At 50.0% G+C, this 19045-nt stretch overlaps 1 protein-coding gene across 1 annotated transcript in view; it reads right to left on the reverse strand.

The window, feature by feature from the left end:
• Positions 1-19045, reverse strand: part of FBH1 (F-box DNA helicase 1) — a 53258-nt gene that overhangs the window by 34139 nt on the left and 74 nt on the right. Inside the window, exons 2-7 of the mRNA XM_082238787.1 lie at positions 18038-18202; positions 15863-16413; positions 13648-13778; positions 12355-12493; positions 9958-10148; positions 1676-1789 (exon numbers count right to left, since the gene is read on the reverse strand). Of these exons, the coding sequence (XP_082094913.1) occupies positions 1676-1789; positions 9958-10148; positions 12355-12493; positions 13648-13778; positions 15863-16413; positions 18038-18202 (1291 nt within the window). The remainder of the gene's footprint in view (positions 1-1675; positions 1790-9957; positions 10149-12354; positions 12494-13647; positions 13779-15862; positions 16414-18037; positions 18203-19045) is intronic.

Here is a 19045-nt window from a genome sequence, read left to right on the forward strand (position 1 = left end):
AGAGACATCACCTTGCCAACAAAGGACCATATACTAAGCTATGGTTTTCCCAGTAGTGATGTATGGAAGTGAGAGCTGGACCATCAAGAAGGCTGATCGCCAAAGAATGGATGCTTTTGAATTCTGGTGCTGGAGGAGACTCTTGAGAGTCGCATGGACTGCAAGAAGAACAAACCTCTCCATTCTGAAGGAAATCAGCCCTGAGTGCTCACTGGAAGGACAGATCCTGAAGCTGAGGCTCCAAGACTTTGGCCACCTCATGAGAAGAGAAGACTCCCTGGAAAAGACCCTGATGCTGGGAAAGATGGAGGGCACAAGGAGAAGGGGATGACAGAGGACGAGATGGTTGGACAGCGTTCTCAAAGCTATGAACATGAGTTTGACCAAACTGCGGGAGGCAGTGGAAGACAGGAGTGTCTGGCATGCTCTGGTCCATGGGGTCACGAAGAGTCGGACACGATTAAATGACAACAACAGAACATGGCAATCAAATGAGCCCCCGTTCTCCGAATCTGTGGCAGCCCCAACCAGTCCCGCGAGGCAGAAAGCTGATACAGGAAATTTTCCTCCCTCTCATCACACCATAACTCATCCAATGAATGGAAGATTGGAACGTTGGAAGATTTAGGAGGGCTTGCAAGGCAAGCTGGCAACAGCCGCTGTTCATTTCAGCTTTCAGTATGCGGATGATACCCAACTCTACCTCTCTTTCAAATCAGAACCAGTGAAGGCAGTGAAGGTCCTGTGTGAGTGCCTGGAGGCGGTTGGAGGTTGGATGGTGACTAATAGATTGAGGTTGAATCCTGACAAGACAGAAGTACTGTTTTGGGGGGATAGGAGGCGGGCAGGTGTGGAGGATTCCCTGGTCCTGAATGGGGTAACTGTGCCCATGAAGGAGCAGGTGCGCAGCCTGGGAGTCATTTTGGACTCACAGCTGTCCATGGAGGCACAGGTCAAATCTGTATCCAGGGCAGCTGTTTATCAGCTCCATCTGGTACGCAGGCTGAGACCCTCCCTGCCCACAGACTGTCTCGCCAGAGTGGTGCATGCTCTGGTTATCTCCCGCTTGGACTACTGCAATGCGCTCTACGTGGGACTACCTTTGAAGGTGACCCGGAAACTACAACTAATCCAGAACGCGGCAGCTAGACTGGTGACTGGGAGCGGCCGCAGAGACCACATAACACCGGTCTTGAAAGACCTACATTGGCTCCCAGTACGTTTCTGAGCACAATTCAAAGTGTTGGTGCTGACCTTGAAAGCCCTAAACGGCCTCGGCCCAGTATACCTGAAGGAGCGTCTCCACCCCCCATCATTCTGCCCGGACACTGAGGTCCAGCGCCGAGGGCCTTCTGGCGGTTCCCTCCCTGCAAGAAGCAAAGCTACAGGGAAGCAGGCAGAGGGCCTTCTCGGTAGTGGCGCCCGCCCTGTGGAACCCCCTCCCACCAGATGTCAAAGAGAACAACAACTACCAGGCTTTTAGAAGACATCTGAAGGCAGCCCTGTTTCGGGAAGTTTTTAATGTTTGATGTATTATAGTATTTTAATATTCTTTTGGAAGCCGCCCAGAGTGGCTGGGGAAGCCCAGCCAGATGGGCGGGGTATAAATAATAAATTATTTATTATTATTATTATTATTATTATTATTATTATTCGACGTGAAGACAGGAAGTACCTGCACTGAGGGCCTCTTTCGTATCTGGAGCTGCCCCACTCCGGCTCGACGAATGTGGTGCCATTGTTAGAATTCTCCAGGAGATAGAGGCAGTAGAAAATGCTGTAGTGAAACCTACAAGGACACAGAGAGAAGGAGTGTATGAATCAAAAGAGGTCCCTAACAGCATAAGCGAGGGTGGAAAAAACAAACCTAGGTAACAATATACAGATGTCAGCATAGGGAAAAACATGGAAAGGGGATTTGAGATTCACAGCATGTTATACATTAACATAAAATGATGAGAAAATGATGTATCGCTGGTATTTAACCCCGAGTAAATTAGCAAAAATGTATAGGACTAGTTCAAATATCTGCCGGAAATGTAAAGAAAAAGAAGGCACCTGTCAGGGGTTCAGAAGCAGAGACGCAGAGAAGGGTGGAAACAGAGAGCGAGGGGGAGGAAGCCGAAGGGAGAATGAGTGATGATGACGACCCGAGATCTCCAAGCCTAAGCAGTGAGTCAGAGGACTCCCAAAAGGGAGCCCCAGTGAGCAGAGCAAGGGGGGGATCCGGGGGGACACCCCAGGAGGAAGGGAACAGAGGAGATTCAGAGAGCAGCAGCTGGAAGTCGGGACCCACGCTCATAACTGAGGGCGGCAGCAGCTGGAAGTCGGGACCCACGCTCAAGACTGAGAGCAGCAGGGAGGAAGGTAGCCAGGCATCGGGTTCCGGAGGCTGTCAGCAGGAGGGAGGGCACGAGTCAGGGGTGGTCACGCCCTCCTCAGAGAGCGAGGCAACGGTTAAGAGGAAAGTAGAGAGTTGGGCGCGCGCGCCAAGTTCAAATGCAGCGGAAGCTGGAGCAGTAAGCAGCCCGGAGAGTGAGCCAGGTCCTAAAGCCCGCCGCAAGGAGGCAGAAGGATCAGGGGGGTCAGCGTCAGAGGAGAGTAGAAGGGAGGAGGCCCAGGGGGGCAGAAGGACCCAGAGACGTAGGGAGAGGCGAAGGAGGTGGAGCAAGGCTAGGGTATTAAGCTGGTGTGCAAGAGGCGGGGACTCAGACGGGTCTTCGCCGACCTAGAGCAGAAGGTGTAGAGCTGCACGCTGCAGTTCGGAAATGAAACCTGTAACTCAATAAAGACTCTTTTAAAGTGGACGCTGTGTGGCGTGGTCCTATGTGAGCTGGGACCTGGTAGCAGCTCTGACAGTAAGACCCGTCTCTTCAAAGCTTCAGAAACCTGAAACCTCGCAGCGGGAGCAGAAGCCGCTAGGGGAGGAAGAGGGGTGTCTGTAAGCGAGCTCACAAAGGTTAGCAAGATGACGGAAGAACAGAGGATCTCCGCGCTGCAAGAGGCAGTGACCCAGTTGTCCTCAGAGGTATTGGCTTCCAAGAAACGGGAGGAGGAGACTACAGCCGCCTACAGAGACCTACACGCCAGGTTTGAAATGCTTGTTAAGCAAGGGCAACCGGGACCCAGACCGGAGGGCGTGGGATTGGCACGGAGAGCAGGAGGGCTTGTGGCTCACTTCGATGGGACTTTGCAACAGTACCCTAATTTTAGAGCAGACGTAATGTGCGCACTGCAACTGCTGGCAAAAGACTTTAGAGATGAGGAAGAGAAGGTGGGGTTCATATTGTCCCATTTGCATGGGGATGCCAAAGCCTGGCTGCGCAATTTGTGGAGGGATAAAGATCCGGCGCTTCAGAATGCAGATGCCTTTATCAAAGCGATGGATGCGTGTTTTTTGTCTACTATTGATGTGGATCTTGCCAGACGGGAGATTCATGGACTAAAACAAGGGAGGGCGAGCGTCCGGCAGTATCACGCCCGATTTTTTGCGCTGGTCAGTGCTTTAGAATGGGATCGGGATTCGCCCCCTGTCAGAGACCTCTTCTGGGAGGGTCTAAGTTCTGCGGTTAAGGATGAAATTGCAAGGGGGGAGAGGCCCCGAAGCACGCAGGAGGTGGTCCAAAGGGCGCTGACTGTGGGGGTGAGGCTGGAAGAACGTCCATGGTGCAGAGATGAAGGACGTGGAGGGCGCGAAGCAGCGAGAAGTTTCTCTTTCGTTCCGAGGGAAGCAGCGCGTGCGCAATCCACACCTCCGCCAGGAGGGGGAGGGGAACCGATGGAGGTTGGAGGTGCAAGGGCTCAGTCAGCAGCCAGAGCCCTAGCACCGGCAGCAGTGAAAGCGAAGCCTCCTAGAGGGAACAGGAAGTGTTACATCTGCGAGGATCCAGGCCATTTGGCGAAGGAGTGTCCCCGGAGGCTCCACAAGCACACTGCAGCCTCAGCAATGGTGACTGCAGCAACGCAGCAAGGAGAACCACAGCAGGGAAACGACGATGTCTGGCTGGAGACGGAGGCACTGGGGCCCAGCCAGACGCATCTGTGAAGCAGTCCCCAGCAATCTTGCAACCCACGGATCCCCTCCCACCCAAACCAGTAGTGCAGCTCACAGCATCTCTCCAGCTACCCGACGGCGTCACTATCGAAGTGCCGATTTCTGTGGATTCTGGAAGCAACGCAGACTTTATAGCGCAGAGCTTTGTGGAGCAGCACGCTATACAGCTATTGCCTGCCACTCTGCCCCTGCAAGTCGTCACAGTGGATGGCAGAGAGTTGCTAGGGGGGCAGGTGGTGAAGCAGACGCCACCGATGGTGATGCGCCTTGGCAACCACAGGGAAGTCATCAGTTTTAATGTCACCCAACTGTCGGACACGCCCATTGTGTTGGGCATGAGTTGGCTGGACAGGCACAGTCCGACACTGGCTTGGTACCAGAGACAACTGATCTTCGGCTCCTCTTATTGCGCAGAACACTGCATCCTGCCCCGACGGGAGGGAGAGGAGGAGGAATCACAACTGCAGTTGGGAACGTTGCAAGCGGTCCCCCACAAATACGCGAGCTTTTTGGAGGTCTTCTGCGAGAAGGAGGCGGACAAGCTACCCCCTCACCGGCCATATGACTGCAAGATTGACCTCCTACCGGGGGCGACGCTGCCGAAGGGGCGGCTATACTCCATGTCTGAAGATGAAATGCAGGAACTCAAACAGTTCATCGAGCATAATCTGGAGCGTGGCTTCATCAGAGAGTCCAAGGCAGTGGGGGGCAGTCCCGTTTTCTTCGTGAAAAAGAAAGACACGCCCCAAAAAAGACTAGTTGTGGACTACCGCCTTTTGAACCAGATGACCAAACCGTCTGATTACCCCATGCCCAGGATTGACGACCTCCTCGCGACGGTGCGCAAGGGACGCGTGTTCACCAAGTTGGACCTGCGAGGGGCGTACAATCTCATCCGCATGCGGGAGGGCGATGAGTGGAAGACGGCCATGTTCACACCGCTGGGCACCTACGAATACAGAGTTATGCCCTTTGGATTACAAAATGGCTCTCACTGTTTTCAAGCTTTTATGCATCACGTGTTGGAGGGACTCCTCTACAAGACATGCGTCTGCTTCCTGGATGACATCCTGATTTTCTCTGACTCGCAGCAAGCTCACGACCGAGACGTGAGGGAGGTGCTCAGCAGGTTGCAACAACATAGACTGTACGCCAAGCTGGAGAAGTGCCAGTTCGACACGACGGAGGTGGATTTCCTGGGATACAAGTTGTCGGACAAGGGGATAGCCATGGACAGCACCAAGGTTCGTGCGGTATTGGATTGGAAGAGCCCGCGCAACCGGAAGGAGGTCCAGCGGTTTGTCGGCTTCGCCAACTTCTATCGCAAGTTTATCAAGGGGTTCGCGATGCAGACGGCAGCAATTACGGACACGCTCAGCTCCAAAAAAAAGAAATTCATCTGGACGGAGCAGGCGGAACAGTCCTTTCAAGCGCTCAAGCATCTCTTCGCATCGGAGAAGCAACTGCTGCATATCGACCCCAGTAAACCGTTGAGGGTAGAGACAGACGCGTCAGACAGAGCCGTGGGAGCTGTCCTGCTGCAGCGAGACCCGCAGGGGGTGTGGCGGCCGGGAGCGTTCTACTCCAGAAAGCTCAGCAAGTCGGAGCAGAACTACACCATCTGGGACAGGGAGTTGCTGGCCATTCATGCAGCTTTCAAGGCGTGGAGGCACTTCCTAATCGGCGCCAAGCACACGGTGCAGGTCTGCACGGACCACAAGAATCTGGAGCACTGGCGCACGGCTCAGTTCCTGAACCAGAGGCAGATACGTTGGGCGGAGTTCTTTGCTGACTTCAATTTCCGAATAGAGTACGTCCCAGGCGACACCAACATCATGGCGGATGCACTGTCCCGAAAACCGCAATACCTAGAAGAGGTGACGCCAGCGGCGGCCATGCACATCTTCGCACCGACGGCGTGGGCGTGTGCCTCAGCTACAGTAGACCTGGATGCGGTGCGACGTGCATTGCGGGACGACTCATTCGCGCAAGACAAGATGGCGGAACTGCTCAGAGGCACGGCTACCACGGACGAGTTCCAGGTGCGGGACGGCTTGCTCCTACGCAAAGGGGCTGTCTATGTACCAGGAGACGACCTTCGCGCCAAGGTACTGCAACAGTTGCACGACGCACCCACGGCCGGTCACTTTGGCACAGAGAAAACGATGGAATTAGTCGCGAGAGACTTCTGGTGGCCCAGGCTGAGAGGAGAGGTCGCGGACTACGTCGCGAGGTGCGACACCTGCCAGAGGGCCAAGCCGGTACACAGACCACCGGCGGGACTGTTAGAACCGCTGCAAACACCGTTTGAACCGTGGGAGAGGGTGGCCCTGGACTTTGTGACGGATTTACCCAGCTCGAGAGGCAAGACAGCTGTGCTAGTGGTGGTGGACTTGTTCACCAAGATGGCACATTTCATTCCGTGTGCGAAGGTGGCCACGGCGGAACAAACCGCCAAACTGTTCATAGATCACGTGTTCAAAGTGCATGGCCTGCCACGGTCTATCCTGTCCGACCGCGGACGCCAGTTCATCTCGTCTTTCTGGCAGAAGCTGATGGGTTTTCTAAATGTCAAGGTCAATCTGGCATCAGCAAGACACCCGCAGACCAACGGGCAAGCAGAGAGGGTCAATGCCATCATGCAGCAGTACCTGAGATGCTATGCCAATCAACAGCCTGCGACGTGGGTGGATTACCTGCCGCTAGCCGAGTTCGCTTACAACAACACGAAGCACGTGTCCACAGGAGTGACGCCGTTCTTTGCCAACAATGGGAGGAATCCCAGAACCTTCCCGGGACTGGAGAGAGTGGGGGAAGGAGAACCACAGACGGCGGACGCGTTCGCGTCAGAGCTGCAGGCGGTCCACGATCAACTCAGACGGCAGCTGGAGCTAGCTAAGCACGCCTACAAGGTGCAAGCTGACAAGCACAGGCGGGTTGGCGAAGTGATCCAAGTGGGAGACTGGGTCTGGTTGGCAGCCCACGCAGTGCCGACCAGGTCACTTGCCAAGAAGAAGTTGGGGCACAAGCAGATCGGTCCGTACCAAGTCGAAGCGCAGATCAACCCGGTAGCCTTCCGACTGGCGCTGCCGGAGGGTTCCAGAATGCATCCGGTGTTCCACAGGTCGGTGCTCACTCCCTACAAGGCACCTCACAGGTTCCAGGAGCCAGGGACGGCGCCAAGTCCGCTCCGGGAACGGACGGAGACGCGGGAGGTGAAGCACCAGGACCACATCAACGAGGTCACGGAGATTTTGGACTCCAGATGGGGGGAAGAGGGAGTCGAATACCTCTTAGCCAGAGAGGGCACCCGGGCCAGCGCCAATAGCTGGGTACCAGACTACGCTTTGGAGGAACCCCTGCTCAAGGACGAGTTTCATGCCCTCTTCCCACACAAACCCATGCCAGCGAGCTTCTTCGACGACTGGTTGTTCACACCCACACTTTCTTCCAGCACGTTCCATGGATTCGACTCAGAAGGGGAACCCGCACGGAGCACCCGTTCCCCAGAAGGTTCACCGGCAGGTTCGGCATCAGGCAACTCGTATTGGTGGGACGATCGACCAGAGGAGCAATGGCGCAGGAAGTGGCTGGAGATGCCAGGTCGAGCGACCGACGCAGAGACTGACATGGACGTGTTCGGGGAGGACCTCGGGTTCGAGCACGGCGGTACAGAGATGGAAGAGCAACAAGTCAACGTCGACGACCGCGAGGGGGAAGACTCGGAGGTCTTCAGTTGGCGGCCACCCACGGGGAGCGACCTGTATCCAGCATTCCCTCCCATGATGATGGAGCGCCCAGCACCCACACCTGACAGCGGGGAGGGGGGAAGGGGGGGCTTCGAGGGGGGGATGGATGTCAGGGGTTCAGAAGCAGAGACGCAGAGAAGGGTGGAAACAGAGAGCGAGGGGGAGGAAGCCGAAGGGAGAATGAGTGATGATGACGACCCGAGATCTCCAAGCCTAAGCAGTGAGTCAGAGGACTCCCAAAAGGGAGCCCCAGTGAGCAGAGCAAGGGGGGGATCCGGGGGGACACCCCAGGAGGAAGGGAACAGAGGAGATTCAGAGAGCAGCAGCTGGAAGTCGGGACCCACGCTCATAACTGAGGGCGGCAGCAGCTGGAAGTCGGGACCCACGCTCAAGACTGAGAGCAGCAGGGAGGAAGGTAGCCAGGCATCGGGTTCCGGAGGCTGTCAGCAGGAGGGAGGGCACGAGTCAGGGGTGGTCACGCCCTCCTCAGAGAGCGAGGCAACGGTTAAGAGGAAAGTAGAGAGTTGGGCGCGCGCGCCAAGTTCAAATGCAGCGGAAGCTGGAGCAGTAAGCAGCCCGGAGAGTGAGCCAGGTCCTAAAGCCCGCCGCAAGGAGGCAGAAGGATCAGGGGGGTCAGCGTCAGAGGAGAGTAGAAGGGAGGAGGCCCAGGGGGGCAGAAGGACCCAGAGACGTAGGGAGAGGCGAAGGAGGTGGAGCAAGGCTAGGGTATTAAGCTGGTGTGCAAGAGGCGGGGACTCAGACGGGTCTTCGCCGACCTAGAGCAGAAGGTGTAGAGCTGCACGCTGCAGTTCGGAAATGAAACCTGTAACTCAATAAAGACTCTTTTAAAGTGGACGCTGTGTGGCGTGGTCCTATGTGAGCTGGGACCTGGTAGCAGCTCTGACAGCACCTTTTGCCACGTGTGGTGGAACTGTAAAGTAATAAAAGAATTCTGGGAAATGATTAAATAATAAATAAATAAAATAATAATAATAATTTCTTTATATCCCGCCCATCTGGCTGGGTTTCCACAGCCACTCTGGGCGGCTCACAATCAAGTGTTAAAAACAGTACAGCATTAAATATTAAAAACTTCCCTGAACAGGGCTGCCTTCAGATGTCTTTTGAAGATAGGATAGCTGCTTAATTCCTTCACATCTGAAAGGAGGGTGTTCCACAGGGCGGGCGCCACTACCGAGAAGGCCCTCTGTCTGGTTCGCTGTAACCTCACTTCTCGCAATGAGGGAACCGCCAGATGGGGGTGGAGACACTTCTTCAGGTATACAGGATTGAGGCTGTTCTCTCAGGACTGGTGTTATGTGGTCTCTGCGGCCACTCCCAGTCACCAGTTTAGCTGCCGCATTCTGGATTAATTGCAGTTTCCAGGCCACCTTCAAAGGTAGCCCCATGTAGAGCGCATTGCAGTAGTCCAAGCAGGAGAATGAATTGAATTTTTTAAAAAATAATATGTACCGTATTTTCCGCTCTGTAAGACGCACCCAGCCATAAGACACACCTAGTTTTAGAGGAGGAGAACAAGGAAAAAAAAAGTTCTTTCCCACTCTGCTCAGTGCATCTCCAGCAAAGCGGGAGGAGAAACGGAAGGGGCTCCGTTTCTCTTCCTGCTTCGCTGAAGGGGCGCTGCACAGTGAAAGCCGCGCAGCGGCTCTCCAGCAAAGCGAAGCCAGGAGAGCAAGAGGGATCGGTCCGCCCCAATTCCTCTTGTTCTCCTGGCTTCAGCGAAAGCTGCGCAGGCTGCATTCGCTCCATAAGACGCACACACATTTCCCCTTACTTTTTAGTAGGGGAAAAGTGCGTCTTATAGAGCGAAAAATACGGTGTATATTGCATACCACTGCTTCATTTTTAAAAAATCAAAGGGGTTCACTGCACAGAACACACAAAACCATACAATAAAAGCATTTGAAAGAGTTAAAGACAGGTACCAAATTAACCACTGCGGAAGGTTATATCCTTAACTGCCTCTGCAAAGGCCTGGCGGAACGGAAAAGTTTTCAGCTGGCGTTTAATAGTTGGTACAGAAGGAGTCAAGACAAACGTGCATCTACGTTCAAGGATGCAACTTGGGTTTCGCCGCTGCTGGGACCCTTGACTGCCCTGCCGCCTTTTAAGTCCCTCCCTTGGCAGACGTACCTGTTGCTGATGTGAATCTGTTTATCCCGCATGGCAAACAGCACAGTGGCCATGCAGTAGAGAACCTCCATGACGTCCACTAGCGAGAGGCTTGAGCTGGGTCTCCTGACGGAAGCCACCAGCTCCTGGATGTCAGAGACACCTCCAGAGATCAGCACGATGGTAGCAAATATGGCCCAAATGTACGGAGGCTGGAAAGGATATTTTAAAAAACAAGAATAATCAGGTTCATCACAAAGATAATTTTTATGTTTTATTATGTTGGAACCCACCTAGAGTGGCTGGGGCAACCCGGTTAGATGGCCATGGTACAAATAATTTAATGTTATTATTATTATTAGGATTTAGAAATGCTATTTACCAGGCCTAGTTCCAACATGGAACCAGAGAACCATCTGTCAAAGGATAACAGAACTTGTCGTGCTTTTCAGGGTATAAGATTAGGGTTTTTTATTAAAAAATTAGGTTCAAAATTGTGGGTCGTCTTATACACGGATACAATCTCTCCCCATTTTCTCATTTTGGAGGCCACAAAAATAGGGGGCATCTTATACATGGAGGCGTGTTATACAGGGGAAAATATGGTGGCCCAGGAATGTAATGCATTTTGAGCACTTGAACAGCATGAAACAACCAGGCAATTAATGGCAGCAGCTAGCAGGAGATTGGCAGCAGCGATTGGGCAGGTGATTGGTGGCTGCAGCAAGGCCTGCTGGCGGTTGGCTGTGGCAATTGGGCAGGTGGTTGGCGGCTGTGGCGAGACGGGCAGGCAATCGGCGGCTGCAGCAAGGTGCACGATCGGCAGTGGCTGTGGCAAGCGATCGCCAGTGACGGGCAGGCAGTGCGCGATTGGCAGAAGTGACCTCCCCCACCCCCCAAAAAAGCTTTTTTATTATTATTATTATTTATTTGTACCCCGCTCATCTGGCTGGGTTTCCCCAGCCACTCTGGGCGGCTTCCAAGAAAGATTAAAAATACATTAAAATGTCACACATTAAAAACTTTCCTGAACAGGGCTGCCTTCAGATGTCTTCTAAATGTCACGTAGTTGTTTTTCTCTTTGACATCTGGTGGGAGGGCATTCCACAGGGCGGGTGCCACCACCGAGAAGGCCCTCTGCCTGGTTCCCTATAGCTTTGCTTCTTGCAGGGAGGGAACCGCCAGAAAGCCTTCGGAGCTGGACCTCAGTGTCTGGGCAGAATGATGGGGGTGGAGACGCTCCTTCAGGTGTACTGAATCGAGTCCGTTTAGGGCTTTAAACAACTTAATTTCTTAATTTTGGGTTTAAAAAAATAGGGGTCTTCTTATACATGGAAAAATACGGTAATTCAGAAAGGCTGATGAACCTAGTACAGCAACACCCGCTTTCCAACACGATAATTGTTTACACCAATGGCTCTCTCCCCTTTGTGTCCTCTAGGGAACCCCCTGATTCATGAACCACTGATTTAGACGTTCCTCTCACGTTTTCCCAGTAGTGATGTATGGAAGTAAAGCTGGACCCTAAAGAAGGCTGATTGCCGAAGAATGGATGCTTTTGAATTCTGGTGCTGGAGGAGACTCTTGAGAGTCCCAGGGACTGCAAGAAGATCAAACCTATCCATTCTGAAGGAAATCAGCCCTGAGTGCTCACTGGAAGGACAGATCCTGAAGCTGAGGCTCCAAGACTTTGGCCACCTCATGAGAAGAGAAGACTCCCTGGAAAAGACCCTGGTGTTGGGGAAGATGGAGGGCACAAGGAGAAGGGGACGACGGAGGACGAGATGGTTGGAGAGTGTTCTTGAAGCTACGAACATGAGTTTGACCAAACTGCGGGAGGCAGTGGAAGACAGGAGGGCCTGGCGTGCTCTGGTCGAGGGGGTCACGAAGAGTCGGACACAACTAAACGACTAAACAACAGTCACCTTGCATGCTCAGTGTGTCACAAGCAACCCTTTTAATTGGGGTTCCAATGACCTCAAAGCCCCCTTAGTGACAGCCACAAAGTACCATATTTTTCGCTCTATAAGACGCACCAGACCACGAGACGCACCTAGTTTTTGGATGAGGAAAACAAGAAAAAAAATATTCTGAATCTCAGAAGCCAGAACAGCAAGAGGGGTCGCTGCGCAGCCTGCATTCGCTCCATAAGACGCACACACATTTCCCCTTACTTTTTAGGAGGGAAAACGTGAGTCTTAGAGATCAAAAAATACGGTAAATACACACACACACACAAATGGGGAAGGGGACTGAGAGCCAACTCAGTCAACTCTCCTACGGTACAATGCAATGCACGTTTACTCGGACGTAAGCACCACCGGGCTCAACGGCCACATACTGCCAGGTCCAGTGGGATGGCAGTCTTATTGCAGCAGAATCTGCAGAGTGCGGAGAACAAAAGCATGCCACGCTTACTCCCGCGTTGGGGCTCGACAGCTCAGGCAGCCAGCTGGCAAGGCAGGCTTCGGCCTTGGGAAAGAGAGAGTGGTTTGTCAAGCACTGGCGGATCGCTCTGGGGTCCCAGCAGCGACGGCTCTTCGCAGAAGCAACACATCTGTGTGGAAGCAAAGCGAAAAAATATATATGGTGTTAGTGGAGTCCTCACACACCAGGTAAGGACTGTCTTCGCAGGAAATGACAGACCGTGGTACCTTGGTCCTCAAACGCCTTAGTTCCCAAACGCCGAAAACCCAGAAGAAAGTGTTCCGGTTTTCGAACTGTTTTTCGGGAGCTGAATGTCCAATGAGGCTGTCGGCTATCGTTTCTGGGGCGCCTGCACCAATCAGAAGCTGTGACTTGGTATTTGAACATTTCAGAAGTCAAACAGACTTCCGGAACGCATTAAGTTTGGCACTTTTGTTTCTATATTTATTTTGCGTTTTTGTTTTTGAGGCCTTTTCAGTTAATTTGTTTTTGTGACTGTGTGGAACCCAGTTCAACTACTGGTTGACCGAATATGTTACTGCAGAAATAGATAAAGGCCCCCTATCCAAACAATGACTATCATCATTGCAGGTAAGAATTTTATTTTTTAATTTTATTTTTTGTCATCTACAGTGGTACCTCGGGATGTGAACGGGATCCGTTTAAAAAAAAATCAGATTTTTAAAATTTAAATCGGATTTTTAAAATAAAATTCTTTTGGAGGAAAAATCTTTCCAAAGATAGTTTTCTATTTAAGTTACATTATAGTCCAAAGGCTATCCATCAGGAAATAAGGATTTGTTTTAAGTTTTACATGTGTCCCAAAACTCAGTATACGGGTTTAAAAACAAAAAAAAGTTTAACCACATTAGTTAACAAACATGGATACATTTGCGATAATGTTATTGCTTTAGTTAAATAAATTGTTATCAAGGAAATGGCTGTTTTTCTCCTTCCAATAAAGTACAGCAGAAAAGTTGTCCAAACAGAAAGAGTGAACTTATTAAACCTCACCATAATTTCGTAATTATGTGTCTATGTATTTCTGATAGTACAACCAAATCAGTAACTTTTTTGATATAACTGTAAAAACAACTCTGAACATTTATTATTCTTCCAAAAATGGAAGCTTTATCTGCTTGTAATTGTTAAGATTATACCAGCAGGAATGAGTCTTTCCGTAAAATAATAATGATGATGATTTCAATCCGAGTCTTACTGACGAGTGATTTAAAATCGATTTGATTTAAATCAAATCAAATCCACCCTGGAAGCATCACTCACCGTAAAAACCCCAGCGGAAAGTGGCTCTGCTTTGGGGTCAGGTCATAACGTTGAAGGATGGCCTTCACAATCAGCTGGGCCTGGGTCTCAGACTTCAGATACTTGTAGTACAGTTTTTTCCAAGGAACAAACTGCAAAACACCAAAGCAATACATCAGCTCCTTTCTAGAAACCGAGTGAAGTTTAATTTATGCATTCTTCCCTCCCAGAGGAGTAAAACAAGCAGTGTTAGGAACTCAGGTATAGTGACCTCCCAAGGCAATAAGCAATTATCTGACTTTTAAAAGACATCTGAAGGCAGCCCTGTCTAGGGAGGCTTTTAATGTTTAATGCTGTATTGTGTTTTTAATATTCAGTTGGGAGACGCCCAGAGTGGCTGGGGAAACCCACCCAGATGGGCAGGGTATAAATAATGGATTTATTATTCTTTATTATTCTTTATACAAGCTAATCGTCAAATGGCACCTTAAACCTAGGTTGCGGTCGCCACAACAGACGGTTTAGGTGCCCTTTTCTCCTCAGTGAAATTTCTCCTTCATTTCATTTCTAGACCGCTTTCGATTTCAAAGGAAAAAAGATCTCAAAGCGGTTTACAACACATTAAAAGATCCCATAAAACAATCCAGAATAAAACGAACGCAGGGGAAATATTTCACATCCTATTCTAAATGGCATTTTGCTTTCCTACTTAATTGATAGAGCTGCCCCATAGCAGATGTTCTCTAGGAAGCCAGTGGGGTGTCCTAGTTAAGAGTGTCCTACTAGGACCTCGAAGATCTGGGTTCAAATCCCCACTCAGCCAGGAATATCTCTTAACCCATGGCTATGCAAACTAAGGCCCGGGGGCCGGATCCGGCCCAATTGCCTTCTCAATCCGACCCGCAGATGGGTTTGAGAATCAAAATCAAAATATAAAACCACAAAATTTATAATCAAAATAAAAACAACCAACCAATAACTCTCCCTGCCCCCCACCAAAAAATACCCCACATTTTAAAAGGGCATAGGATGTGAAATCTACCAAAGGCCTGGTTAGAAAGGGACATTTTCGCCTGGCACCTAAAGGTGCACAGTGGTGCCTCGCAAGATGAAAAGAATCCGTTCTGTGATTCTCCTCGTCTAGCGGTTTTTTCGTCTTGCGAAGCATGCCCATTGACGGATTAGCGGATTAGCGCTATTAGTGGCTTTTAGCGGCTTATCTGCTGATCGGATCAGCTGATAAGCGGCTTATCGGCTTAGAAAAAGGGGGGGAGGGGGAAAAACCAGCAGGAACTCGCAAGACATTGTCGTCTTGCGAAGCAAGCCCATAGGAAATTCGTTTTGCGAAGCACCTCCAAAACGGAAAACTTTTTCGTCTAGTGGGTTTTCCGTCTTGCGAAGCATTCGTCTTGCGGGGCACCACTGTATAATGAAGGCGCCAGGCAAACTTCTCCCCATGTACTCCTTGGGAGGAAAACGGTGGGATATACATTAAAGCAATAAATATGCTTTTCTGCTTACCTGCTTAAGAAAGCAAGGTTTATAGTGGCAAAACACTGGAAAGATAAAAATACACCCATTAAAGAGGAATGGGTAGTTAAATTGTGCGAGTACTTGGAGCTCGCAAAACTGACAGATGCAATAAGAGATAAACCTAAAAAAATTGGTGAAAGAAGAATGGGAATGTTTAAATAATTATTTAGGGGACAAGGGCTCAGCAAGAAAGATCTGGCTATGTTTAGAATGATACCGCATAGAGAAATGTTCCCTGATACCAAGATGAGGGATTCCTTTGGAATGCGGATAGAGTTAATTGATAAGAATAATGATCTGTTGTGAGCTTGACGGAAGTGTACAATAGATGAGCTTTCCTGCTTTGGTTCATCTTCCTTTTTGTTTTTCTCCCCCCCCCCCCATTTTTCTTTTTTCTTTTATCTTTCCCATAGTTTCTTATGTTCTGTGTCATGTACTTCAATTTTTTAAAGTTTTTTTTCATTACTATTAAGGAATTTTCCTTTGTAATTTTGGTTGTCTATATTTATATGTACCTGTTTAAAGCAAAATAAAAGTTTAAAGAAAGAAAGAAAGAAGGAAAGCTGGAGGGGCCAGTTGGAGGGAGATGTCAGTCGCTAAACCTGGCACCCAGAGATCTCCACGAGGCCACAATGGGGCCCATGCCAGTCGCAAAACACGCCTGGCTAATTTCTAACGCAACCGAGGAGGAAGCATCGCTCACCTGTGGGTCAGAGATGATCCGATGCCAGCGATGAGACACCAAGGTGAGGCTCTGGAAGAGATGGGCCGCGGGCACGAGGGCAAAGATCTCGCGGAGAACCTCGTCGGGCAGCTGCTCTATGTTTCCCTGGGGAACCTCCCAACATGGGGTCCCCAAGAGCCCAAAACACGCATCTGGTAGAGGATCGATGTCCAAGTCGTTGGCGTCCGGCTTAAGGCTTCCATCAGCCCAGGGCTGCTCAGATCGCTGCCCCAGTGGTGGTTTTTCATCTTGGTCCCACTGGTCACTGCCCACCCTGAGGTTCTTTGGGCTCTCAGGGAAATGTGGCCGTTTCCTGGAAGCCATCAGGGCTAGGTCCCCGCCGTCCCCAACTGCAGAGCAGGACTCCTCCGGGTCTAAGAAGTCATCGTGAGCGAAAAAGGATTCCAGGATGTCTACCTCCTGTTTGCACTCAATGTCTTTTGCCACGACAGCTGCACATCTAGGCGGTTGGGGTCTGCTTCTGAAGTAGTCGGTGATGCTGCTTTGGTGGCCCACTCCTCTGACGGAGACTGGAAAAGAAAGAAATCGCAGCCTCTGTTTACAGACTTCCAGCACCCTTCCCCACAGCATCTGGTACCCTCCAGATGTTCTGGACCACATTGGTCCTGGCCAGTAGGGCCATTTTGAACGTCAACGCCCATTTAAGGTGTACAGTGGTACTTTGGTTCTCAAACTTAATCCGTTCTGGAAGTCTGTTCCAAAATCAAAGCGTTCCAAAACCAAGGCAAGCTTTCCCATAGAAAGTAATGCAAAATGGATTGATCCGTTCCAGTCTTTTAAAAAGAACCCCTAAAACAGCAATTTAACATGAATTTTACTATCTAATGCAGGGGTCAGCAAACTTTTTCAGCAGGGGGCCGGTTCACTGACCTTGTGGGGGGCCGGACTATATTTTGGAAAAAATAATGAACAAATTCCTATGCCCCACAAATAACCCAGAGATGCATTTTAAATAAAAGCGCATTCTATTCATGTATAGGGGAAGCGGGTGGTGCTGTGGTTTAAACCACAGAGCCTAGGGCTTGCCGATCAGAAGGTCAACGGTTTGAATCCCCATGAAGGGGTGAGCTTCCGTTGCTCGGTCTCTGCTCCTGCCAACTTAGCAGTTCAAAAGCACGTCAAAGTGCAAATAGATAAATAGGTACTGCTCCGGCGCTGTTCCGTGCGCTGTTCTGGTTTGCCAGAAGTGGCTTAGTCATGCTGGCCACATGACCCGGAAGCTGTACGCCGGCTCCCTCGGCCAATAAAGCGAGATGAGCGCCGCAACCCCAGAGTCGGCCACGACTGGACCTAATGGTCAGGAGTCCCTTTACTCATGTAAAAACACCAGGCAAGCCTCACAAAATAACCCAGAGATGCATTTTAAATAAAAGGACACATTCTAATCATGTAAAAACATGCTGATTCCTGGACCGTTCGTGGGCCAGACTGAGAAGCATAGCTGTCAACATTTCCTTTTTAAGGGAAATTCCCTTTTTCCGAATAAGATTCTTCGCAAGAAAAGGGAAAAGTTGACAGCTATGTTGAGAAGGCGATTGGGCTGGATCCAGCCCCCTGGCCTTAGTTTGCCTACTCATGATCTAAAATGAAAGCAATAAACAATGCACTACAGTCACACAGTCAATCATTCAGTAGATGAACTGGGTTCCACAGTCACAAAAAAACAAACAAAAAAGCCACAAAAGCGCAAAATAAATAGCAAAAACAAACGTAACACTGAAAATGGAAGTGTTGCACTCAAATTGGAGCATATTCAGCTTCCGAAAAAAGTTCACAAACTGGAACACTTCCTTCCGGGTTTACAGTGTTTGGGTTCCAAGTTGTTTGAGTACCAAGGCGTTTGAGAACCAAGGTGTCACTGTAGTTTTAACACATCCTGGAGGCTATACCCAGGGCTGCCCCTCGGCCGCAAACATCTCCTTCCCTCATTTCCTCACCCCAACAACCCTGCGGGTTAAAAGCTGAGATCCAGCAATTTGCTCCAAGCTTAGCCAACTGAGGTTGCCCACCGCCGATTTACAGAAGCAACAGTTTTGCCCATGGCTTCCCCCAAACTCGAGTTGAAACCCCACCACCTGATATTTAGCAGAGATCACCCACACACTTCCAGCCCCCCACCACAGGCAGCTATACCTCGGGGGTGCTTTTTCGTCCGGTAAGTTGGGTATAGACCTCTGTGGACGTCTTGGCTCCCTTGTCTCCAACCCAAAGGCTGCGTCAAGGATGAGGCCCCTTCCGGGCTCTGGTTCAGAGCTTCACACTCAAAGGCTGTTAGACGAAGCTGCTTACGTCGTCTCACTGTCCTCAACAAAATGGTAAGAAATCACCCTTTTGCTTCCAACACAACTTTTATATTTAAATACAGTTTTAATTCCGTTACTATTATATTTTTAATTAATTCCTTATCAATGTTGTTAGCTGCTCCTGTTTTTATCAGTAAGCCACCTCAAGGCTCTGTCAGGGAAAGAAAGGTGAGTTAATATTAAGGATAGTGTGCTAAAAAGAATTTAAAAACAACTAACGATTTATTAAATAATCTATATGCCGCCACATCACAAAAAGCACACAGCGGCTCGCAACTACGTGAAAACATAGTTCGAAACTCCCATTTTTCCAGGCGCATTTTTCGACAGGGAATTTCATTAGTGTGAGCAGTTTCTGAGCTCTTTCTGAGATTTCAGATTAAAACTGCAGAGTGGAAGGAAAGGGGGACCTTTTTCTGCCTCTGAAGACTGGAGAAGAGACCCTCTTAGGATTATTAGCGGGGTGAGCAGGGGAAGGAATAGACCCTGAGAAAAATGGACTTAATAGATAAAACCATAAAACCAGACACACACACACTCACCCAAATAAAAAGAGAAACTTAAAAGCAAAAAACAGATTATAAAATTACACACAGGCTCTGCAATGCACACATAGTAACAGAAAACCTATGGATTAAAATGCACAGAAAAAGTGATTTCCTGCCATTTTTAAAGTTCCAGCAAATTTCCTCCCAAAATAAACATGCAATTCAACCCTAATTTAGTAACAGCCCCAATATATCTAACACCCCACCCCATGAAAACCAGGGTTTTAAAGCCATTAGCCCTCATTTGCAGTTAATTAAGGGTGTGGATTAACAATTTCCCTTTTCCCCTT

Source organism: Podarcis vaucheri (genome assembly GCF_965113315.1).
Source record: "Podarcis vaucheri genome assembly, chromosome: 10".
Taxonomy (NCBI): domain Eukaryota; kingdom Metazoa; phylum Chordata; class Lepidosauria; order Squamata; family Lacertidae; genus Podarcis; species Podarcis vaucheri.